This window comes from Carlito syrichta, unplaced genomic scaffold (genome assembly GCF_000164805.1).
Source record: "Carlito syrichta isolate Samal-C Ts95f unplaced genomic scaffold, Tarsius_syrichta-2.0.1 Scaffold304557, whole genome shotgun sequence".
NCBI lineage: Eukaryota > Metazoa > Chordata > Mammalia > Primates > Tarsiidae > Carlito > Carlito syrichta.
The window spans coordinates 174,847-196,741 of record NW_007248653.1 but is presented as its reverse complement, the minus strand read 5'-3'; the positions used below and the strand labels follow the sequence as shown (position 1 = coordinate 196,741).

Below are 21,895 nucleotides of genomic sequence, written 5' to 3'. Positions count from 1 at the left end.
TCTGGGGGCTGCATTTTGCTTCTTGGCAGAAATAAACTTTGTATGTTTGTTTAACAGCTCCACTCAAGTACAAAAGGTAGAAAATGATGGCAGATTTATTGGTGGTTAATATTCTGGCTCAAAATCTGACTCTTCTCTAGCATGGACCTGGAATGAGAGTCTGATTATTTTAGTGGAATCTTAGGCATGGGCTTTCTGAATTCTGTGACCATAAATAGATCTTATTAAAATGAATTTCCCGCCAGGCATGGTGGTTTACACCTGTAATCCCAGCACTTTGGGAGACTGAGGCAGGAGTATCGCTTGAGAACAGGAGTTCGAGACCAGCCTAGAAAACAGAGTAAGATGCTCTCTGTACTAAAAAAAAATGTGAAACAATTAGTCACACATGGTGGTATGTGTCTGTAGTCCCAGCTACTCAGGAGGCTGAGGCAAGAGAATCATTTGAGCCCAAGAGTTTGAGGCTGCAGTGAGCTATGATTGCGCCACTGTATCCCAGCCTGGATGACAGAAGGAGACTCTGTCTCTAAACAAACAAACAAACAAACAAAAACCCGTTCCCCATCTCTATGACTTTTAACAGGAATTGAAACAGAACTAGATGAAAATAAAGTCTTTGGTTTTGTTGGGCCAGTGCACCTGGCTTTGAGATTGGCCTTAAATTTTGGAAAGGTAAGAGAAAGGGGCTGGGCTCAGTGGCTCAGCCTGTAATCCCAGTGCTTTGGGAGGCCGAGGTGAGTGGAATGCCTGAGCCTGTGGGTTCGAGGCCCACCTGGGCAACTTGGCAAGAACTCATCTCTACAATAAATCAAAAATTTAGCCAGGCGTGGTAGCGCACGCCTGTGGCTACTTGGAAGACTGAGGCGGAAGGATCGCCCGAATCCAGCAAGTCGAGGCTGCAGTGGCCAGGAACTTGCCCCTGCACTCCAGTCGGGGCTACAGAGTGAGACTCCAACTCAAAAAAAAAGAGAAACGGCATTAGTGGGAACCAGCCATGAGATGAAAGGCTTGGATGTGGGAAGTTTTGTCAAGGTTCGGGAGCCTTTGCAAGTGTGGTGCATGTGGAATTTGGGACTTACTGGAGTACATGAAGGAGATGAGGCTGGAACAGTAACTGGGACGTGGTCCTGCAGGGCCTATGGCACACTACATTTGGACTTGCATTTTTAGATCAGTATCTCCAAAAGTGTGACATTTGAGGTGATTTTAGAAGGTATGTCACTGAATGAAAAATGTTTCAGACTTATTTATTCCTTGATTCTCTCTCTCCTATAGAATTTATTCCTTTTCTTTCTGCACTCCTTCACACTTAGGCCAGATTGCTAGCTGAAGGGTTATCTCATTGTATTATTAGTGTTATTATTATTATAATTATTGTGTGTGTGTGTGTGTGTGTGTGTGTGTGTGTGTGTGTGTGTGTGTGTTTTGGAGACAGGGTCTCACTCTGTCGCCCAGGCTGGAGTGAGTGCAGTGGCACAGTCACAGCTTGCCACAACCTCAGCCTCCTGGGCTCAAGTGATCTTCCTGCCTCAGTCTCCTAAGTACCTAGGACTACAGGCGCATGCTACCACACCTGGCTAATTTTGCTATTTTGTAGAGATGAGGTCTCACTATGTTGCCCAGGCTGGTCTCGAACTCCTAGGCTCAAGCCATCCTCTCACCCTGGCCTCCCAAAGTGATGGGATTACAAGCATGAGCCACTGCATTTGACCTTCCATCATATTATATTTAAATGGGATGAGTCTGTCACCCTGCAACACTGTGGTGGCCTTGAAGACAGCAGTGGAGTTAATCTTGTCGGGTCTGAGCGCTGTCCTGGATGCACAATAGGTGCTTAAGAAATGCTGTTTGAAATGTGTCCTTAGGCCTGCATTTTAAACGTGGTATTCATTCCTGCGAGCTTGGCTATCTCTTCCCCTACCTCTGCAACCTCCCCCCATCCCACCCACATACTGCCCAATCAACCCCCCTGAGCTTAGAGGACCCCGTGGATTTTTTTTCCGCATGGAAATTTGACCCAGGTGGAAGAAAAAGGCAGAGAGTATATAGGGGTGCCTGAGCAGTGGCAGGATGGCATCATGGAACCTCCTTCAACACGGTTGGAGGAACCATAGAGACACAAGCTGGTGACCTCCATGGATCGTTCTGGTTCTCCTGTTCCAGATGAAACCCGCAAGGGAGTAAGCATGTAGTTGGAAAGGAATAAGGACCAGCTCATAGCTCATGACTGTCTAGCTCATAAACTCGTAGGAGAACTGCAGCGGTTCCATTCTAGGAGAATCCTCATGGCCCAGTGTCAGTCAGCTCGCAGTGATGCTTAGAAATCAGGACCAGAAGGTGTCTGTGGGGAGGAGGAAGGAGTTAACTGTTTTGAGCACAACAGGGAGATCAGTGAGGCTCTGACCAGTTCAGAAACCATTGGACTTGGCCATGCATGAGCACTGGAAAACTTTCTAAAGGCCATTTCAGATAATTGGTTAGAACGGAAACTGAGTTGGAGGGACTCCAGGAGGAAATGGGAGGCCATGGAGGATGGCCTCTCTGGTGTGTTTTCCTAGCACTCCCTCTCCAGGAACATTGGTCTTTTCACAGAAACCTCGAGCATGTTGTGTTCTGAGCCCCCAGCTGTGTCATGGGATTCTACACCAATGTCAGGGTCAAGTTGATCCCCATTTCTTCCCCTTGAAAGGAAGTATCAGCAACTCTGTGTTTATCCTTTCTGGCTTTCTGAAGTGCCTTCTGCACCCTCTCCAATAATGTAGAGAGAAATGACATTAATGGAGACTGAGACGAGAGGGAGCCGTTGAAGAATTAGAGGAACGTGACTGTTGCTGTGCATCAGCAAAAGTACAAAGAAAGACAGCCAAGCACTTTTTCTGGGGCCTTGTGAGCTGTTGCTGTTCTTTTCAAGTCATTGGAAATAGCTGCAAAAGTATAAAAATGAAGTCCCAGATTGGATTTTTTTTTTTTTTTTGAGTCATAGTCTTACTCTTGTCATCCAGGCTGGAGTGCAGTGGCACGTTCATGGCCACTGCAGCCTTAACCTGCTGGGCATGGGAGATCCTTCCACCTCAGCCTTCCAAGTAGCTGGAACTACAGGTGTATGCCACCATGCCCGGCTATTTTTTTATTTTTAATTTTTTTTGTAGAGACAAGGTCTCACCAAGTTGCCCAGGCTGGTCTCAAACCCCTGGGCTCAGACAGTCCTCTCTCTTCTGTCTCCCAAAGTGCTGGGATTACAGGCATGAGCTACCATGCCCAGCCCAGAGTGGATTTTAAATAAAAAATATTAGCAGTGTTTTGTCCAAGTGGGGAGCTGCCTTCCTTTTAAGCAGCAACAGTGGAGTTAAGGAGGGTCTTGGTGATCTTGAAGATAAGACCCCAGAGTTTGGTTCTGAAGACTAAATACAGTCAAGGGCAGAGTCCATGACTGAGCACCCACTGCGTGCACAATGCTGAGAATGAGGTGGTCCTTCCTTTCCAGAAATTGACCATCCAGTTTTGGGGATGGGGCAGCCATGGAGGTGAAACACCATCGTGTGTAGAACAAGCTTGAGCATGCTGGGTGGGAGGTTTAACCCAAGATTCATTCTCTTCTGATAACCTTTGCTGGACCTCGAATTCATTCATACAGACGAACCAGCCTCTCCCTCGTCTTATATCCCCAAACTCTCCATATAAGGATCTTCATTCCTTCCCCAGTAAACAACCCATATTTAGTTAGGTTGATCCTGTTTCCACTGGAAGCCTGACTGTAACTCTCGCTTTTTAGTAATTATTCACTCTGTGTCATCAAAACTTATCTTAGGATTCTAGGGTTGTGGAATTAGGGAGGGACCACTCAGAACCGTTCAGGATCCAGAAGCATTCTTAACAGCTCTGTCTACTTCACATCTTGTTCCCCTGGTGGAACGTCTGAGTTGGTGCTTTGGTGCTTAGACCAAATACGGTAGGGACCATGGTGTGAAACTGCGGCTTGACTGGTCCATGGTGTGGAATGGCGGCTTGACCCTCACTGACCCACCTGGACTTTGACACCATAACCCGCCAAGGGAACAACTGCCCCCTTGACGTTGTCTCATTTGAGCACTAGATGGCACTGTCCATCTTTTTTGCTTTTACCCAAAGGTGCCTGGCTCCTTTGGAGGGGACTTAAGGGAGAGGCATTCCAAAGACGTGCCATCGTGTACTCAACCAAGTCAAGCTCTTTCCAGCTTCGTTTTAAAATAAATATTAAGTGTCAGGGGCTTTTATGTAAAATAAGCTCCCAAATTCTACATTTGATTGTAATAGACTGTGTTATCTCTGAATACACAGCAGGGACTAGATTATGATTTTCAAAGCTTTGGCATTCTTCTGACCAGGCTTAGTTCATGGAGTTTCCTGGACATGGCCTTAGCCCGGGTTCTTCAGGTGGTAGAGACAAAATCATCTGATAAACCAGTAGGGATTCAGACCTGGCTGGTCTCACCTCGGGAGAGGGGCATAAAGATTCCCCTCTTCTAATAAAATCTCTGGTACGCCTCCCTGCCAGTTCCTGCTGGTCAAGGCTTCTGGGTTGCAAATAACCAGAAACCACCTCTAGTGAACGCAAACTCAAAAGGGATTTATTGGCAAGGTCCTGGGTCATTCGCGGGGTTTATGGAAAGTTGGAGAACGGCCCTCTGAATGGGGGCAGGGATTGCAGGGGGCTGAGTGGGCTGGAATCAGAGCCAGAATCAGGCCCTGGAATAGTCTGGATTAGGTTTTGGCTGCTGTTGCCACCACCGGTGAGGCCTGGGGACTGGGCATGGTCCTTGGCATGTCTGCCACTGCCAACCTGCTGCAGTTTTAATTTTATTTTAAACTGTCCCTGCTTGTTTATGTCACCTGCTGCGGATTCAAACAATCACCAAGTGAGAGCACATCACGGAACCTACTACCCAAAAAGTTCTTGTGTGCAGAGCTGTCACCCACCTGTGCACTGTCATTGTCATCTACTATTGTCATTCTAGCTCGTAAAATATTGACATATTTTAAAACCACCCTGGATCCATTCTCCTTCCCCTATCCAGCCACTAAGTGGTTAATACCAGGCACAGGCAAGGGCTTCCCAGCGAGTGCTACAGCTGGCATCTACTCCAGTTGCTGGACACTTATGGCAAAGTGATGGTTAAGTGTATTTATCCATCTGTTTACTTACTTACTGACTTATTTTAGAGACAAGATCTTGCTCTGTCACCTAAGCTAGAATGCAGTGGTGTGATCATAGCTCACTGTAACCTCCAACTCCTGGGCTTGAGTAGTAGGGATTACAGGTACGTACCAGTGTGCTTGGTTAATTTTTTGAGTGTGTGGAGATGAGGTCTCACTATATTGTCCAGGCTTGTCTCAAACTCCTGGCCTCAAACGATCCCCCCCCACTGTGGCTTCCCAAAGTGTTGGGATTACAGGTGTGAGCCACCACACTTGGCCAAGCATTCTGAATATTATCTCTGACCATGTCTACTTCAGGTCAGTTTGAAAGTAAGGATGGGGCTGACACTTAGACGTTAGTAGTTTATACTTTATTGAGGAGTATAAAATATGCAAAGGGCTATCCACATCCGACAGTGATTACTCATCATGTTTGAGTTGAAGCATCCTTTTTGTCTGGTTCATAAGACATCTCTATTCAGTTCTTCTTCAGCCTAAGAATGCTGTGTGCTTTGTACTCATTTTTAGAATTAAGATGAATTAAACTAAGCTATACAGAGGTAGCTGGTAACTGGATTATAGAGTGTTACAATGAAATATTACACAGCCATTAAAATGATGGATATGCGGACGGTGTAGAAACCCAGAAAAATGTTCTTGAAATATTTAACTTAAAAATTACCACACAAAGCTGTCCAGATATTATGTTTACAACTGTGTACATGTTATTCATGCATCTAGAGGTTAGAAAGCACTGTAAAGGGAGAAAAATAGTAGAATCTGAAAGATTTCTTTAATCATGCTTTAAAAATTGAGGAACTAGCCGGGCTCGGTGGCTCAGCCTGTAATCCCGCCCCTTTGGGAGGCTGAGGTGAGTGGATTGCCTGAGCCCGCGGGTTTGAGACCCTCCTGGGTAGCGAGACCTCATCTCTACAATAAATCAAAAAAATCAGCCGGGCGTGGTAATGCGCGCCTATAATTCCGGCTACTCGGAAGGCTGAGGCGGAAGGACTGCCGGAGCCCAGCAGGCGAGGCTGCAGTGGCCAGGAACGGCCACTGCACTCCAGTCTGGGCGACAGAGTGAGACTCCAACTAAAAAAAAAAAAAAAAAAAAATTGAGGAACTAAAACCTTACCATAACATTTATCATGAAAATTATTTGTAAGATTAAAACATTTGGATGATATCGCAGTAGCCCTTTTAGTCCTGGGGGGTAAACTGAGGCATCACAAAAGCTAGGGTGGGAAAACATGGGAGGATGCGGATAACAGCAGGTCTTGTGTTCCTTCACAGAAAGAACAAATGTTTCTACAACTTAGAGAACAACCAGAGGGAGCATTTGAAGGTCATGTGTTTGACAGTGACAGAGGCAGAGTGACTGCCGATGTGGGCTGCAGAAGAGGACTTAGAATGATTTTCTTTTTATCCCTGGCCTTCTACTCTGTCAGTTCCAAGGACAGTGAGCAAAGCAACTACCCAGAAAGGAAATCAGTGCCCAACTCAACTTTTTTGTTGTTGTTGTTAACCGAGTCTTACTCTGTTGCCTGGGCTGGAGCGCGTTGACACAATCATAGCTCACTGCAGCCTCGAACGCCTGGACTCAGGTAATCCTCCTGCCTCAGCCTTCTGAGTAGGTGGGACTATAGGCACATGCCACCATACCTGGCTAATTTTTTATATTATTTTTTGTAGAGATGGGGTATTACTATGTTGCCCAGGCTAGTGTCAAACTCCTGGCCTCAAGTGATCCTCCCACCTTGGCCTCCCAGAGTGCTGGGACAGGCATGAGTCACCATGTCCAGCCAACTTCAACTGTTTTAAAAAGGAAACTAAAGCATGTCTCCTTATGCAGACCCTCACACCATATCTCTGTATCTTGACAACCCTATTACAGAATTCATGATTCTCCAACATTGACTCTTACGCTTTAAAGTGCAGTAGGTGCACCTGGGATCTTGTTAAAATGCAGATTCTGATTCAGTAGGTATAGCATGGAGTCTGAGTTTCTGCATTTTTAATTGGCTCTCAACTAATGCCAGTACTGCCAGTTTGCAGATCACACTTTAAATATCAAGGTCCTGCATGTCCTGAGGACCTACTTTTCAGATCGTGTGACCTTCAGACGTGTTCAGAAAGACCTTGCTTTTCGAAGTATGTGCAAGACCTGTGCTTTGAAAACTAGAAAACGTTGCCAAGAGAAATTAAAGAAGACGTGGGTAGAAGGAGACAGGCCATACTCGTGAACTGGAAGACTCACTGTTGTTCAAATGTTAGTTTTCCCCAGATAGAACTATCCGCTCAACACAATCCTAATCAAAATTCCAACAGACTTTTTTTTAAGTAGAAATTGATAAGGTGGTTTTGAACTTCCCATGAAAATGCAGAGGGTCTGAAATAGCCAAAATGATTAAAAAAAAAAAAAAAAAAGGTCAAGTTGGAAGACCCACATTACCTGATTTCAAGACTATATAATTCTATAGTGATCAAAACAGTCCGTTATTAGATAAAGACAGCTCAATGGAACAAAACGGTCCAGATATTGACCTGTATGTGTATAGCCAGTTACTTTCTTAAAGTGTCATTCTGAGCCAGAGAAACCAGGCACAAAAGAGTAAATATACTACGATACCATTTAAGTAGGGCCCTAGAAAAGGCATATCCATAGTGACAGAGAGCCTCAGTGGTTTGGCGGGACTTGGGAAGGCACTTGGCTAGCGAGAGGCATGATGGAACTTTTGGGGGGCACAGGGGAACTTTTTGAGGTTACAGAATGTTGATATTGTCATTGTGCTACTGGTTATAGGATGTGCATGTATTTGTCAAAACTCACCAAATTCTACAATCAAAATGGATCTGTTTGGTTGTATGCAAATTATAACTCAACAAAAGACCTTCTGGATACATGTTAAGGCATTGCTGATGCAATGTACACTTTCCTTGGTTTGAAACCCTTCCGAGTCTAAAGATTATTCATTTGAACATTGGTGATTGATTGGTCTTCACCTCCAGATGAACTTGGGCCAGTGAGTCAGGCTGTCTGGGTTCGTGTCAGCCTCTTCACTGCTGCAGAAAAGCTGCTTTACCTCTCTCTGTGCCTCAGTTTCCTTATCTGTGTGAACTGACATGATCTTAGTGCTTACCTCATAGGGCTATTGTGAGAATAAATGCATTACTTTATTTAAAGCATGTAGAATATTTCCTTGCGCTCAGAAAGCTGTTTGTCAGCATTCTCTATTCTTGTTCACTTCTGATAATCAGTTAGTGTTGTCATCCTTCTTTCTCCTAAAATGTGTTTTTTCCCCTTCCTTTATTCTCTCCTTAAACCATGTGCTTTCTTGTAACTGGAGGCTGTAAACGGAATACTGGCTGGAAGAGATCTTGAGTAATACCGACACCAAGTGTGGGCGACAAAGCTGAGACCAAGGAGGTTGAGGGATGTCCCCAAGGTCACAATAGCATATCGGTGGCCGTGAACCAGACGCCTGACCCTGTGGCTCCTGGTTGAGCTCAGTTGTATCAAAGGCCACAGCAGTTGCATTTTGAATACTGACCGGCGGGACTTATGGTGGCCTGGCCGCTTATCAATTCCTTTGTGCGTTTGTTTTTCTGCAGAACAGTTGAGAGCCCCAGTTGTGGAAGACTCATCCTGCCTCCACCATGAGCTCTGGTAAGTCATTTTAAACTCCGTCATCCGTGCTACCCATCAAAAGAGGACTGCATAAAGAAAATGTGGTACATACACACAATGGAATATGACGCAGCCATAAAAAAGGACACAATAATGAACTTGACAGCAACCTGGATGAATTTAGAGTCTCTAATACTGAGTGATGTATCGCAGAAACAAAGAACCGAGTATCACATCTTCTCACTCATAAGCGGACCTTGAACAATTATCGTAATGACTTTAAGAAAAGAATTGGCAGTAGTGGGAATCTCCCGGGGGAGGGGCGACACACCTCATCAACAAGGGTATCTGCATAATGAACATCTGTATACCTAACCCTGAATTGTACCCCACATCTTTAAAATAAAAAATTAAAAGAGAAAGAAAGAAAAAAAATAAACCCCGTCTTTCTGTTGTCAGACCTCCCCACCAGGCAGTTTCCCCGGATCTACCACATACTCTGAAGGCCCCCGTGGCATTTTGTTTTTTACTTTGTGAAACCTGGGTGAGCGCCAGAGCTTTGTCATAAAGCGTCACGGTCACCATCATCACCTCCATTGTTAATGATTTTTGAGTGCCTCCCATTAGAAGACCTGTGCCGTATTCATGCAGTGTGTCCTAATCTTGACACTAGTTCCCTTCCCCTTCACTGGAATAAACAGCAACACGCTGCAGGTATTTTAGTATACACTGTGATGAATGCTTATGTGTGTGTACACCTCTGTGACATTCCTTCATCTGAGCAACTGCAGCAAAAGCAGATTGGCCACAGTTACCCCAGGGTGTGAGCTAATCTAATGCCTCCAATTTGCTTTGTCTTTGGTAGTAAAATTCAGACCCTAAGCAAAGAACCAATCTGGGATATGTTTAGCTTTGAGCTGGGGTGGGAAACACGGGAAGACAGAGATGGGAACAGATCCCTGTTCAAGGTGCAGCCAAGAGCTGTCCACTTTCCAGCCCAGAATTGGAGGCAGAGAAGTTCCCATCTGGAGATGAAGACCCATCTTGGCGACTGAGCATACCCGGCAGCCTCTTGGAACCTGCAGGGGGAGAAGCTGGGGCGGGGGTGACCGTGGAGTCCTCATTCAGGGTTTCCTGATCCTGCACTGTTTCAAGAGTGTTGTCAGAGACCCCTGTGGACTCAAAACAAGCCTGTTCCATTTACTGGCACACAGTACCCTTTGCACCAAGTTCCAAGCTGGATGGTGCGTGGTTAGGACCCAGGGGAGCTCCAGGTGGAACAGCTCAGGGTCACACCCTGGTCATGTCCTGTACTGATTGTGTGGCCTTGGGCTTGTGGTGGACCCTTCCCTGCCGTCTCCTCTACAAAACTGACATCATAACAGCACCAATTCACTGGGATTCGGGTGAGGATGAAGAGAGGCAGAGCTTTCAAAGTGCTGGACTCTGTCCAGGACACGGCAAGTGCTCTGTTCCTGGATTCTGACTGTTGCCAGCTCAGAGTCCCTCCTGCAAAGAGAGGGGCTTGGCTCGTCCAAGATGCTCTGAGGCTTTTGCTTTGTGTGAAGAGGCTGGGCATGGTCCCCCTCCAGGTGAACTTGCTAGTAGTTCTTGCTTTGTAGCTCATTTTTGTGTTGTCTGTTTGGCTTTTTGCTTTTGCTATCACTTCAAATAGACCATGGCTTTTTTTTTTTTAACTTTTGCTCTGCAAGACGATTTTTGCTTTTCTAGAGTCAGAATGAACCTAAACTGGTGTTACCCCTCCTGGGATTAATAAGACCTGAGGAGGAAGGGAGGGTCTGGAAGGAGAGGAAGGATGTGAAAACGCCCAGGGTCTCCTCCCAGCATCTCTCTCAGGTGGATGCTGGAAGGAGAAATTGCCTAAGAAGAGTCCAAAAATTCTGGACCCTTTGATCTGATAATCCCACTCTTGGGAATTCTGGTTGAATTTGAATGAAACAGAAACACCACCCGCATGAAGGTAGGGGATGAGTAAACCCATCATGCGTGTTTATTTGATGGAATATTGTGCCGCTGTTAAAATTGATCATTAGGAGGAAAGTGACTACTGGGAAATGCTTGTTTTAATAATTGGTAGAAAGAGAAGCATGAGGGTGATGTGCTATTTTTATTCCAAGTTTGGGCCGGGCTTCCAGTCACCGAGGGAGTCGTGTTCCCTGCATTGTTTCTTTCTCCTGGCAAACCCCCACAGCTGGGCATAGTTTACCACCCCCATTATGTAGACTGGGAAACTGAGGCCCCGAGGGGTTAGTAATTCGTATGGGATTACCTAGCTGCCGTGTAGTGTTCCTCAGTCAAACTTAGATGACACTTGGCGGTGCAGAGCTTTAGAGTTGGAGGCGACAGAATTATTGATTTTTAAATCCTCTTTCAAAATGTCTCCAAGTTTAGTTACACTATTTAACTAAAAGAAGAAGAATGAGAGAACATGGGCTGGGCCTGACGGTAGCTCAGAGGGTGCCGCAATGCTAGCTTAGGGGGGCCGGAAGCAAGGCCTCCAGCCCTGGAAGTAACCAGGGCAGGTGCACTGGGAGGGGATAGTCAGAAAAGGAACAGTGGGTGATGGGATTCGTTCACTTGGATTTCTGACCTTCTGGTTAACGCCCTCCTTCCACCCATCCCAGAAATGAGAGTTCAAGGGAGGCAAGACATCTGGGAGAATTAGCCGTCCTCTGTAGGTGGGTGTGGGGCCAGCACAGGGAAAGTCCAGGCTGCCGGGTGGGGCGGGGCCATGGCCCCTCATCCAGCCTCCCGCAACATCCAGGCTGGCTGTCAGTGCAGCGTGTCGTAGGCAGCTACCCTTTTGGAGTCTTAGCCTAATGAGCTACTGGGGTTTGGGACCGGGCTTCATTACCAGCATTTGGCGAAATCGAACAAATGTATATGGAAACCGAGATGCTTATCCCATTTGGGGAGAGAGATGGGTGGTGAGATGGGGCAGACCAGAGTGCAAATCTCAGCCTAGTGATCTTGGGCAGGCCTGGCATCCTGTCTGCCTCGATGTTCTTACCTATCTACTGGGTCTTCCTGACTCCCAGCTCCAGAGGTCAGGGTCTTAAGGCTGAAATGAGGTGCTGGTTATGGAATGCTAAGCACAGATCCTCAGATCCAGCCGATGGATGTTTAAAAGCCACAGCTACTCAGAATTATGCTTGTAGCTTGGCTGGTTCTTGGCTGCGGGGTCCCTCTGAGCGTACAGACCACGTGTCCTAGGGTGACAGGGTCTGCCCGCCCGTCTTTCCCAGCCTGCCTCTATCTGTTCTGAGGTGGGGAACTGAGTGGGCTTAGGCCTCTGGGGGGCAGGGAGGGTCCCAGTGTAGGTAGCTGAGCAGAATTCAGGAAAGTCCCAGCCGACACCTAGGATGACATCTGAGGGTAGCTTCAAGGATGTGGGGAGTTTCTACAAGGTAGGAAGAGAGGAGAAGAGAAGAGAAGGTACTCATGGCTGAGGAAACCAAGGCCAAGAGGTCTGAAAATATCTGGCAGAGCAGGGCCCCTTTGCTGTTTCTTGACTCTGTCCCCAGCACCTCATGCCACGCAGGACTCCGTAAGTGCCGGGAGGCACAGTCACAAGCCACGTGCTCTTTTTCCTTCTTCCAGAATGGGACGTTGGCGCCTCCAAGGCTGTGGTGAACGGCTTGGCACCTGGCAGCGATGGGCAAGACAAAGGTAAGGCCCTTGGAGAGAAGCCTGGCTTGGTACCAGGAAGCATTTCTAGAAGATCCAGGGTATGTGGGGCCAAGGCCATCCCACCTGCCTGGAGGGAACATCATTGGCCTAAGCAGGCCATGAACTGGGGACCTATGCCCCACACCGATTTTATGAGACCAGGATCCAGACACTGCCATGCCCCCACCTTGAGGAAAGCTGTAAACACTGTCCCCAGCTCACAGGGATTCTGTGATGACAGGACACATACATGGACCCAGGCATCCCATGCCTGGGACAGATGGCATCTGTCAGCCTGAAATATCCCTTACCTGGTCTTGCATTGTCACCTATAATAAACTGTGGCACCTCCATGGTCCTGACCCCGAGGCAAGAGCTAAATCATTAAAATAAATGATTTCAGTGGCATCGTTTCATGCACACCCGCTCATAGTTTGAGTTTTAAAAAATTTTAGGATTCATGATTCAGATGTGAAACAAATGATGGATAGGATGGCCTTTGAGGTGCCGTTTGCCCTGGAGGCTTTCATCTTGACCTCAACCTGGCTGCCCAAATAGCCGGGCAGCAGGGCTCCCAGTGCCTCTTCGGCAGTGCGTGTGAAGGGGCACCCGAGCTGCAGTGATGAGACGTGGGTTCAAGTCCTGGCTCTGCCGTTTGCAGACAGGGACATCTCAGGCGGTCCGTTATCTTTGCGGGTGTAAGTTCTCTTATCTACGAAATGAGGGACTTTGACGATGTGTGATATTCACTCCTGCTTCAAATTCAGAATTTGAGTGTCTGCTCATCTATCAGAGAGGAAGGGCAAGAGTCCTGGCACTGGGCAGTTAACGAAATGCAACATCTCTCAAAGAGTGATGTCAAAGAATTTGGCATTTTGGCCTTTGTAATTCCCACCTGGTTCAACCAAGTATTCCGAGTCAAGGCACAGTGTGACGTCAGGTGGGACCAGCCAGAGAAGGAAGACCCAGAAAGCAGAAGGAGCTTGGGAATGGGGGCCCAGATGGTGTGGGGGTGAGTTCCTCAGTGGCAGGAAGGGTCCTGCTGCATGCTTAGCATCCAATGAGGAGCGCGGGAGGGGTGGGGACACCATGTGTTTAAAACCTGTGGGACCATCGGTGAACCCATTTAGGTATAGGGGGAGGGTGGCAGAAAGAGGTGGGTCCCATTCTTTTCTCTGTGAGACTCACTTTTGCCTGGGAACAAGGGGGCAGGTGTGACCTGAAGGTCACTGGGCTGGCCTGGGAGGTTGTGGGGTGTCAGGTGCCAGGGTAACTGAGCTCCGGTCCCAGCCTCTCCACTGAGGACTGAGTTGACCCTGAGAAGTTCGCTGAGCTGTTGACTCCTTCCTCTGAAAGCAGTTACAGAATCTCCCACCCCACCAGTCTCCCAGGAGGCCGTACGAGTAGTGAGTAGGATACACACAGTGTTGTCATCATCAACCTCGTCGTCACAGTCCGACACCATGGGACAGCCACATGCCTTCTGAGGTGGCAGCATGATGGACCAGAAGGGGTATCTCCTGCCATCTCTCCTGTCCCTGTGACAGGCTCACCAGCCTGATGCAGATTCTGCAGTGACGGTCTTGTTCCCACACAGACCTACTTCCTGTCATCTGTGGGTCTGGACCACAGGACCCTGGGGTGTCGCTCTTTGGGGTGACTCTGGCACCCTAGCACAGAGCTCCTATCTCTTTACGTGCTGCCCTTAAGGGAGAGGACCAGGGGGACACCCCACAACAGACTTGCTGTGAACAGGATTACAGGAGTGCCCACCCTAGAGACCGCAGACTCTGGGCGGGCTGGGAGGCCAGGGACCCCACGCATAGATACACACGTGCAGCCATCACCACCTCCCAGACAGGTATCCCCCCTCTGCCGCAGCTCAGCAGGGTGTCGGGACCCTGGGCTGCACTTGTGTGCTTCCCAGAGCCGTGTGCATGCACGTGGACACTTGGCACCTCTTGGGCCCAGGCAAAGGTGGGATTAAGCAAGACCATCTGCAGTCTGCCAGATGGGAGTTCTGGTTTGCTTGGGACCAGAAGGCTGTGGTTGCCAGAACGGGCACAGGACCCCAGCAGTGATGATTTGGGGGTTGCAGCTGTGAAGGCTGGAGGGACTGGGCACCTCACGAACTTGTTCCTTCTCGCTCTCATCTGGAGCCTGTGGCCACAGCGGTCCTCCTCAGAGCCCTGTCCCCAGCATTCCCTGGGGCCCCGTGGACCCCTGATTGCTCTCTCCTTCCCGTTTGCCAGGCCATCTGTGTCTCTTTCAGTCTCTTTGTCCAGAGCTTGGCAGGCTCCTGGCCTGGCAGGAGGCACCGATAAACACTGACCAACTGTACTTGGGTGATGGTCAGGGTGGGCTCCCTTGTCTTGGCCTAGGACTCCAAGGAGAGAACGCGGGTTGTTTTTAATGGCTGCATCCCCTGCCGTTCATATTGTTCTCTTCTCGTGGCCACTTCCTCCTATTGTTCCTGCCCAGTTCCTCAACTGCCTGAGTGTTTCCCAAATGTTCTCTCTGGATGCACCATTTACCCCTTTGTGTTTTCAGCAACTGCCAACCCTTTGCGCAAGCGCTCTATCTCTGCTGTTAAAATAATTCCCGTGAAGACAGTGAAAAATGCTTCGGGCCTAGTTGTCCCTCCAGGTATCTCTCCTTGGGTTGGTTTCTCTTCATGGCGCGCAGATCACGCATGGTCCTCTTTTCTTCTTTCCTTCTAACAAATACTCCGAGGCGTAACCCTTGCATGTTCAGGTGGCATTCGCCCTCATTTCCTCGGTGTGTTTCCTTTCTTCCTCTGTGTGTGAATGTGGATGTCTGTTGTGTGTGCTTTTCTGGGAGCCAGAGAACGCAGGGAAGAGCTGGGTACAGAGGCCTCGCCCCTCAGGAGAAGGGTTAGCCCAGAGGCTAGACATTCATTGGGGAGGGGTCTGAGGTGCATGGACCTCTGGGCTCCTGCTAGGGGTTTCCACTTCCCTGAGGATTAACCTGGTCTCACGGGGAACTTCTGAACTGAGCCAGATTTGAAGCAGCTGCCTTAGATGCCAAACCTAGACTCCCTCTGGTGCTCCCTGGGCCGTTTCCAGAGCATCCCTGTCCCCTCTTGACTTTGCCCACAGTCACTTCCTGCCTCGCCTCTGGGGGGGGGAGTCTGGGGGAGGGGGTACGGTTCAGACGTCAGCCCCAGATCCTAGCATCCTTCTGTACAAAGTGAGCTGAGCGAGGCCCAGGTGGGACTTGACCCATGGGCGCTTTCAGAAGTCAGGCTCATCTGGCTGTGCATCCAGGAGCCTGTGGCTGGCTTGGAGTTATCTGTCTGCAATGAGGGAACTGGTTTTCCAATAGTTTTGTGACATCAGTCCCTTCGCCCCTCTATGGAGTTGGACGAGTCAGGTGCTCTGCCAGGCCACTGCCTGTCCTACCACGCATTATGGCTTTGTGCCTCGCTTGCAGGGGAGAGGTGCTGACGGGGCAGGTCTGCTCTTTGGCACTCGTGGTCTGTCTGAGCTGCTGGAGGGGGGTGGCTACAGTGGGAAGCAGAGAGGGATGAGGCTCTGCTTCTCTCTGCCCTCTCACAGGAAACGGGGATGGCTGAGCCCTCGTCTCACCCAAACGTGCGCCCTACTCTAACCCGTAATTCTAATTGTGACGATTTTAGGTCAGGGATCCAGGCTGTGAGCAATTGGAACAAACAAAACAAAACAACAGTGGAGTTCAGCTTAGCTCAGCTGCACATCAAAAAAAAATTCAGCACGTGTGCCTTCTAGAATTGTGTGGGCTGCACCAGTTGCTTGCCACCCTGTTACTGGTTTTGCAGCAGGATGGGCACCCGGGTCTTTTGAGATCCCTCTCAGGAGACCTCTTGAAGTTGACCTGGGTCTGTCATTTGGCCCTCCTGGAGCTATAGGAGAGGGTGGGACCCTGTGAAGACCACCAAGGCTCAGGGAACACTGTTCATTGAAGGATTCTGTCTTTCTAGTTGTTTTTGTTGCTGTGCGTTCTTTCGCCATGTTGGAACTTCAAGTTCTAACTTGTGAGCTTTCTGGCCAGGCAGAGTATATAGAGGTCTCAGCTTTCCGGGGTTTTGACTCGCTGTTCATAAGGGATTCGGTTTTCCTTTTCCCGTTGGACAACTGCAAGGAGCAGTGATCCTCCCAGAGACCCCCCTGCCCCCAACTCCCCACGTTGCCAGCTGGCTCTTCAGCAAGAAGGATGGTCTGGAAGCTTGAGAAATCTTTTGTGAACCTTTCTTGAACTGCGCCTTACTAATTGGCCAGAAGTCTGCTCACCAGCCTAAACTTCATTTAATAGTGGGAATAAACCTGCTTTCATTTGGAAATGTTTTCAGCTGATACTATAATGCATCCATCTGCTCAGAACTCACTGTTGCCTCCGCGTTCCCCTAACTTCATGGCACACGGTCAACCTCTGAAAACGCGATGTGTCCTTCTCCATCACTCACACGTGCATCGTCATTGGCCACAAGGGTCGGACGACTCTGCGAGGCCATAACCTGGTTCATCTCATTCCCCGACTGGAGCAATTTGCTAACTGACTGCCACGGTCCTCCCTCAGGAGTCTTGGGCTCAGCCTTCTCTTCTGGGTCTTTTCTTTTCAGACATGGATCCTACAAAAATCTGCACCGGGAAGGGAGCGGTGACTCTCCGGGCCTCATCTTCCTGCAAGGAACTCTCAAGCAGTAGCCCTGCGAGCCCTCAGGAAACCCCGCAACACGAAAGCAAACCAGGTGCGCTCCCCCTGATCCTGTGAGCTGGGGGTGGCATAGGGGGTGTGGGGTGAAGGTGGGGGCGAGGTAGGGGAGGCGTTCGTAGCCACAGGGAGACAGCAGGCGGCCCTCGTGCTTTTGCTCAGGGGGTGTGAATTCACAGGGGGTATGAATTCGTCAGCTTCCTCTTGGGGGTCCCTGGGACAGTCAGATCCTGTCCCTTCTGTGATGGGTGGAGGTCAAAGCCCTCAGCTGACAGGTAGTCACGTGCTTCAGGTAAAGGCACCACAGTGATCAACACTTTATGTTAGCTTAGACCGAGCAGAGAACCCTGTGACAGGAGCCAGTGCTCTGTACTCTGCATGCATGTGGACTGAAATGGCTTACAGGTGTGGGGGGTGAGTGGCGAGATGGGCTGGGAGGTGGGCTTCCGAGAGCTCAGCCCTACTTCCCAGAGGATCGCTGTGACCTGTCCAGGCAGGACCGGGCTGGAGAAGCAGAGGGAGTGACGGAGAACTGCAGATGGCTAAGTGACCTCACTCTAAGGAAAGTAGGGGTGTGTGGTGCTTAGCCTGGGGTGTGGGACCAGCCAGCTGTGGGAGCAGGATCAGGAGAGAATTTCTAAGGCTGGTGTCGACTAGGAGTGAAAAGAGGTCAGAGGAGCCGTGGGAAGCCCACCTCTCCACCCTTGCCTGTAACTCAGGGCCCCTGCGTGTTTAGTGCCTGGTGTTGCGGTTTAGACCTGGGACTTTGGAAGCCGATAGATCTGTGTCCACATCCTGCTCCCACCACCTGGTTGGCTCTATAGCCTTGGATGAGTTATTCTTTCTCTCCATCCGAATGATCTCCTCTGTAGAATGGGTTTGTTCATTGTACCCACCTTAGAGTAAGAAGTATGTGAAGTGTTTGGTACCACCCTGGTTACGTGGAATAAGCTGGTAGATGTTAGCTGTTGTTATTAGATTGGGTTTAGCATGATCCTGGCCTCTAGAGAGGCCCAAGTATTCTAGGAGTTGGGAAATGTTGATTTTGGGGTTCCCTGGGTACAGTTAGTTTAGGGAGGACAGCCCCCTTCACTCTGGAGGGCAGTGCTTCTCACACTTTAGCTGTGTCATTCATTTGCAGTCAAGAAAGACTGCTGGACTCAACCCAGAGTGTTAGAATGTATGACTCTGGGCTGGGCTCAGTGGCTCAGCCTGTAATCCCAGCACTTTGGGAGGCTGAGAGTTTGAGACTAGCCCGGGAAACTTGGCAAGACCATGTCTCTACAGTAAATTAAAAAATTAGCCAGGTGTGGTAACACGCGCCTATAGTTCCTGCTACTCAGAAGGCTGAGAGGGGAGGATTGCCGGAGCCCAGCAGGTCAATGCTGGGATGGCCATGAGCGTGCCACTGCACTCTGGCCGGGGCGACAGAGTGAGGCTCCAACTCAAAAAAAAAAAAGAATATTTGACTCCTGCTTGTGGGTCTGAGGCAGGGTCTGAGATTTGCACTTCTGAATGACCTAAGGGTCATGCTGTTGCCGCTGGCCTAGGAACCGCATCTGACAGCTCCTGCTCTGGGGGTGGGTGGGAATTTTCTTTCTTGAAGGAAATGAAGGGAGAAACTGAAGCGAGGGAATGACCCCTCCCTTGGGACCAGAGAGGAAAGGAAGTAGGGCACGAACCCCCTTTTGGCAGCGGGCGCAGAGTGTGGTGAGCAGATGGAGTCATGTGGGATGGCGATGGTCGGTGCCCAGCGTCCCAGAAACAGACTTGCTTCCCGTCTCTGCCCCCTGCGACAGGTGCCGAGGCAGACGCCCGAGGACGAGGCCAGGCTGGGTGATGCTGGTCCCCGGGGAGGGGCTGCCTCGTCCTCAGGCTGAGGGCGGGCCTGAGCAGCCACAGCACTAAACGCCGGTGTAGCCACTTCTTGGTTCTGCATTCCTGGGCCAGCTCTGCCCCCTGACCCGCTGCAGTGTGATTCTCTCCAGAAAAGCAGTGGGGAGGCCAAACTCTTTCATTCTAAGGCTAACCTCATCCCGCTTCTGGGCTAACTGGAGAGGTTCCGCTCACAAGCTGGAGGACATTTGGGGAAGAGAGAATCCTAAGGCATGAGCCAAAGAAAAAGACCTTCCCTGCAGCCCCCCGGCCCAGAAAAATGACTTTGTGAACCAGCCTGTCCCCAATGGAGGGTGTGGAGGAAAGGGAGCCGTGGGCTCCCTCTAGGGGTTGCAGCGTGGCACTGACGTAGAACACAAATGCTACTCACCGTGTGTTTGTGCTACCTGGACTGGACTGGATTTGAGACACCTTTGGAAGCGAGCGCTCTCTCGCACCAAAATAATCCTGTATCTTACACATTTCTACCAACTAATTTTGGTCCTTTTCACTAAACCATCACCAGGTTGTTTGACGATACAAATAGTGTCCTCAGAAGAATTGAAGGGTCGCTATCAGCCTCTTATCCCTTACTGTGCATTAATGTTAGTATTTTTCTCCTGCTAAACTGAGATTGTTGAGTCCGAGCGAGCACACGTCCATTCAGCATCATCTGTGTTCCAGGTACCAAGCGAGTCCCTGGGTGTGTGATGAGAAGTGGAGAGAAGAGAGGAAAAGAAAGGTTCCTTCCAGGTGCATTAGGGGAGGGCAAAAGGCAGTTTATTGCAACAGAAAGGTCGGGTGTGAACTCAGTTGGCTACCTTGCTTTCTGAAGTGGGTAAGTCCTGGTGACTTTGAAGCCCGGGTAAAGGAAGAAGGACTTGGACAAGACGCTTTCCAAGGCTGCCTAGTCCCAAAATGCTCCATGCCCTTGGGAAGTTTGGAAATTGGCCGGACACAAATGGAATCCCTTGGACAGGGGGTACATTTAAGATGGTCAAGTAGGGAGTTTGGGTGAAAAGAAACAAAAAAGGGTTTGGGTAGCGGAAACAAAACGTCCACACGTACTCAGTAAGTATAAAGCAGGCTGGGTTGGATTTGACACCAGGGAGTGGGGTTGAAATGATGTGAGTGTAGAAATAGGACATTCAGGAAGGGGACTTTTGTCCTCTTACCATGCTTCTCATTGGTCAACCTCCTACTGACTTTTTTGTTGTTGTTCGGGTCTCGCTCTGTTGTCCAGGCTGGAGTACAGTGGCACGACTGTGACTCACCACAGCCTTGTGAACTCAAGGGATCCTCCCACCTCATCTCCTGAGAAGCTGGGACTACAGGCGCGGACCACCACACCCAACTAATTTTTTTATCTTTTGTGTGTGTAGGGATGAGGGTTCGTTATGTTGCCTGGGCTGGTCTCGAATTCCTGGGCTCAAGAATTCTCCCACCTCAGCCTCCCAAAGTGCTGGGATTGTGGGCATGAGCCTCTGCGTCCAGCCTCCTGCTGGCTCTTGACTATAGAGGTCTTCCTCTCATCCCTGCCTACTGTCTCCTTATAGACCTCTGGGTGACATGCCCTGTCAGTCTCCTGTCCCATCCTGGGATCGGGAAGCCCCTAGGCCTTCGGTCACCTCATGAAAGCAGTTTTCAGCAGCACTTGCCAAAGCCATGCCCAGCCTGGCCTGGGAACCCGAGTGGGAGGCAGCGGGGGGCTCTTGCCAAGGATCAGGCCTGCTTTTCTTCCCAGTGCCTTTACAGATAGCTTGTGTCAGAGGGCGCCTGGCTCCCTCGCCTGTCGCCAGGGCCAGCATCTGTCCCCCAGCTACTCTGTCTGCCTCCTCTCTGCCTTATTCCCTGGCTCTGCCACCCTTGTCAGTCCCTGGAGGTGTCCGGGTTGTTGATGATTTGCCTGGACTGGAGGCTGCGATCCTTCCATGACCCCCTGACACTTGCATTTCAGAGGTGTCCCTGTTTCCGGTCCATGCTCTGACTCCTCCATCCCGGGAGAGGCGGTATAGTTCTGGGGTCACAAAGGCCTCCAATGAGACCAATCCTTGCCACATACTATCTCTGTGATGAGGGCAAATTACTCCACCTTTGGGGACTTCAGCTGCCTCATCTGTAAGATGGGGATGGTCACAGCAGAGTTATTGGAAGTATGGGAGTAAATAAGCTCTTTCAGATCAAGCGTTTAGCACAGGCCCAAAGTGAGGACTCTTTAATGGTAACCATTCTGGTTACTGCAGGCCAAGAGGTTTGTTAAGATTTTCAGTAATTGTCTGGTTGTGGTGGCTCAGGCTTGTAATCCCAGCACTTTGGGAGGCATAGATGAGAGAATTACCTGAGCCCAGGGGTTTGAGGCCATTCTGGGCAACTTGGTGAGACCTCATCTCTACAATAAATCAGGAAATTAGCCAGGCAGGGAGGCACATGCCTGAAATTCCAGCTACTTGGAAGGCTGAGATGGAAGGATCGCCCTAGCCCAGCAGGTCGAGGCTGCAGTGGCCATGAGTGTGCCACTGCACTGCAGCCTGGGCATCAGAGTGAGAATCTGGCTGGAAGGAAGGAAGGAAGGAAGGAAGGAAGGAAGGAAGGAAGGAAGGAAGGAAGGAAGGAAAGATATTTGACTCATGGTTCTGCAGGCAAGAAGCATGACACCAGCATCTGCTCAGCTTCTGGTGAGGCCTCGGGAAACCTTTACTCATGGTGGAAGACCAGGGGAGTCACTGTGTCACATGATGAGAGAGGGAACAAGAGAAGGGAGGCAGTGCCAGGCTCTTTTAAACAACCAACTCTCTCATAGACTGATAGAGTAAGAAC

General features: G+C 49.6%; 1 protein-coding gene across 4 annotated transcripts in view; it reads left to right on the top strand.

Moving 5' to 3' along the window:
• Positions 1-21,895, top strand: part of SORBS1 (sorbin and SH3 domain containing 1) — a 274,935-nt gene that overhangs the window by 117,251 nt on the left and 135,789 nt on the right. For 3 of the 4 annotated variants that reach the window (XM_021713460.1, XM_021713459.1, XM_021713457.1), the window contains exons 3-5: positions 8,788-8,842; positions 12,425-12,493; positions 17,112-17,240. In XM_021713460.1, coding sequence (XP_021569135.1) covers positions 8,833-8,842; positions 12,425-12,493; positions 17,112-17,240 — 208 coding nt within the window. In that variant the 5' untranslated portion in view covers positions 8,788-8,832. Of the gene's footprint in view, positions 1-8,787; positions 8,843-12,424; positions 12,494-15,043; positions 15,140-17,111; positions 17,241-21,895 lie in introns of all 4 variants that reach the window. The other variant, XM_021713458.1, reaches the window with a different exon arrangement.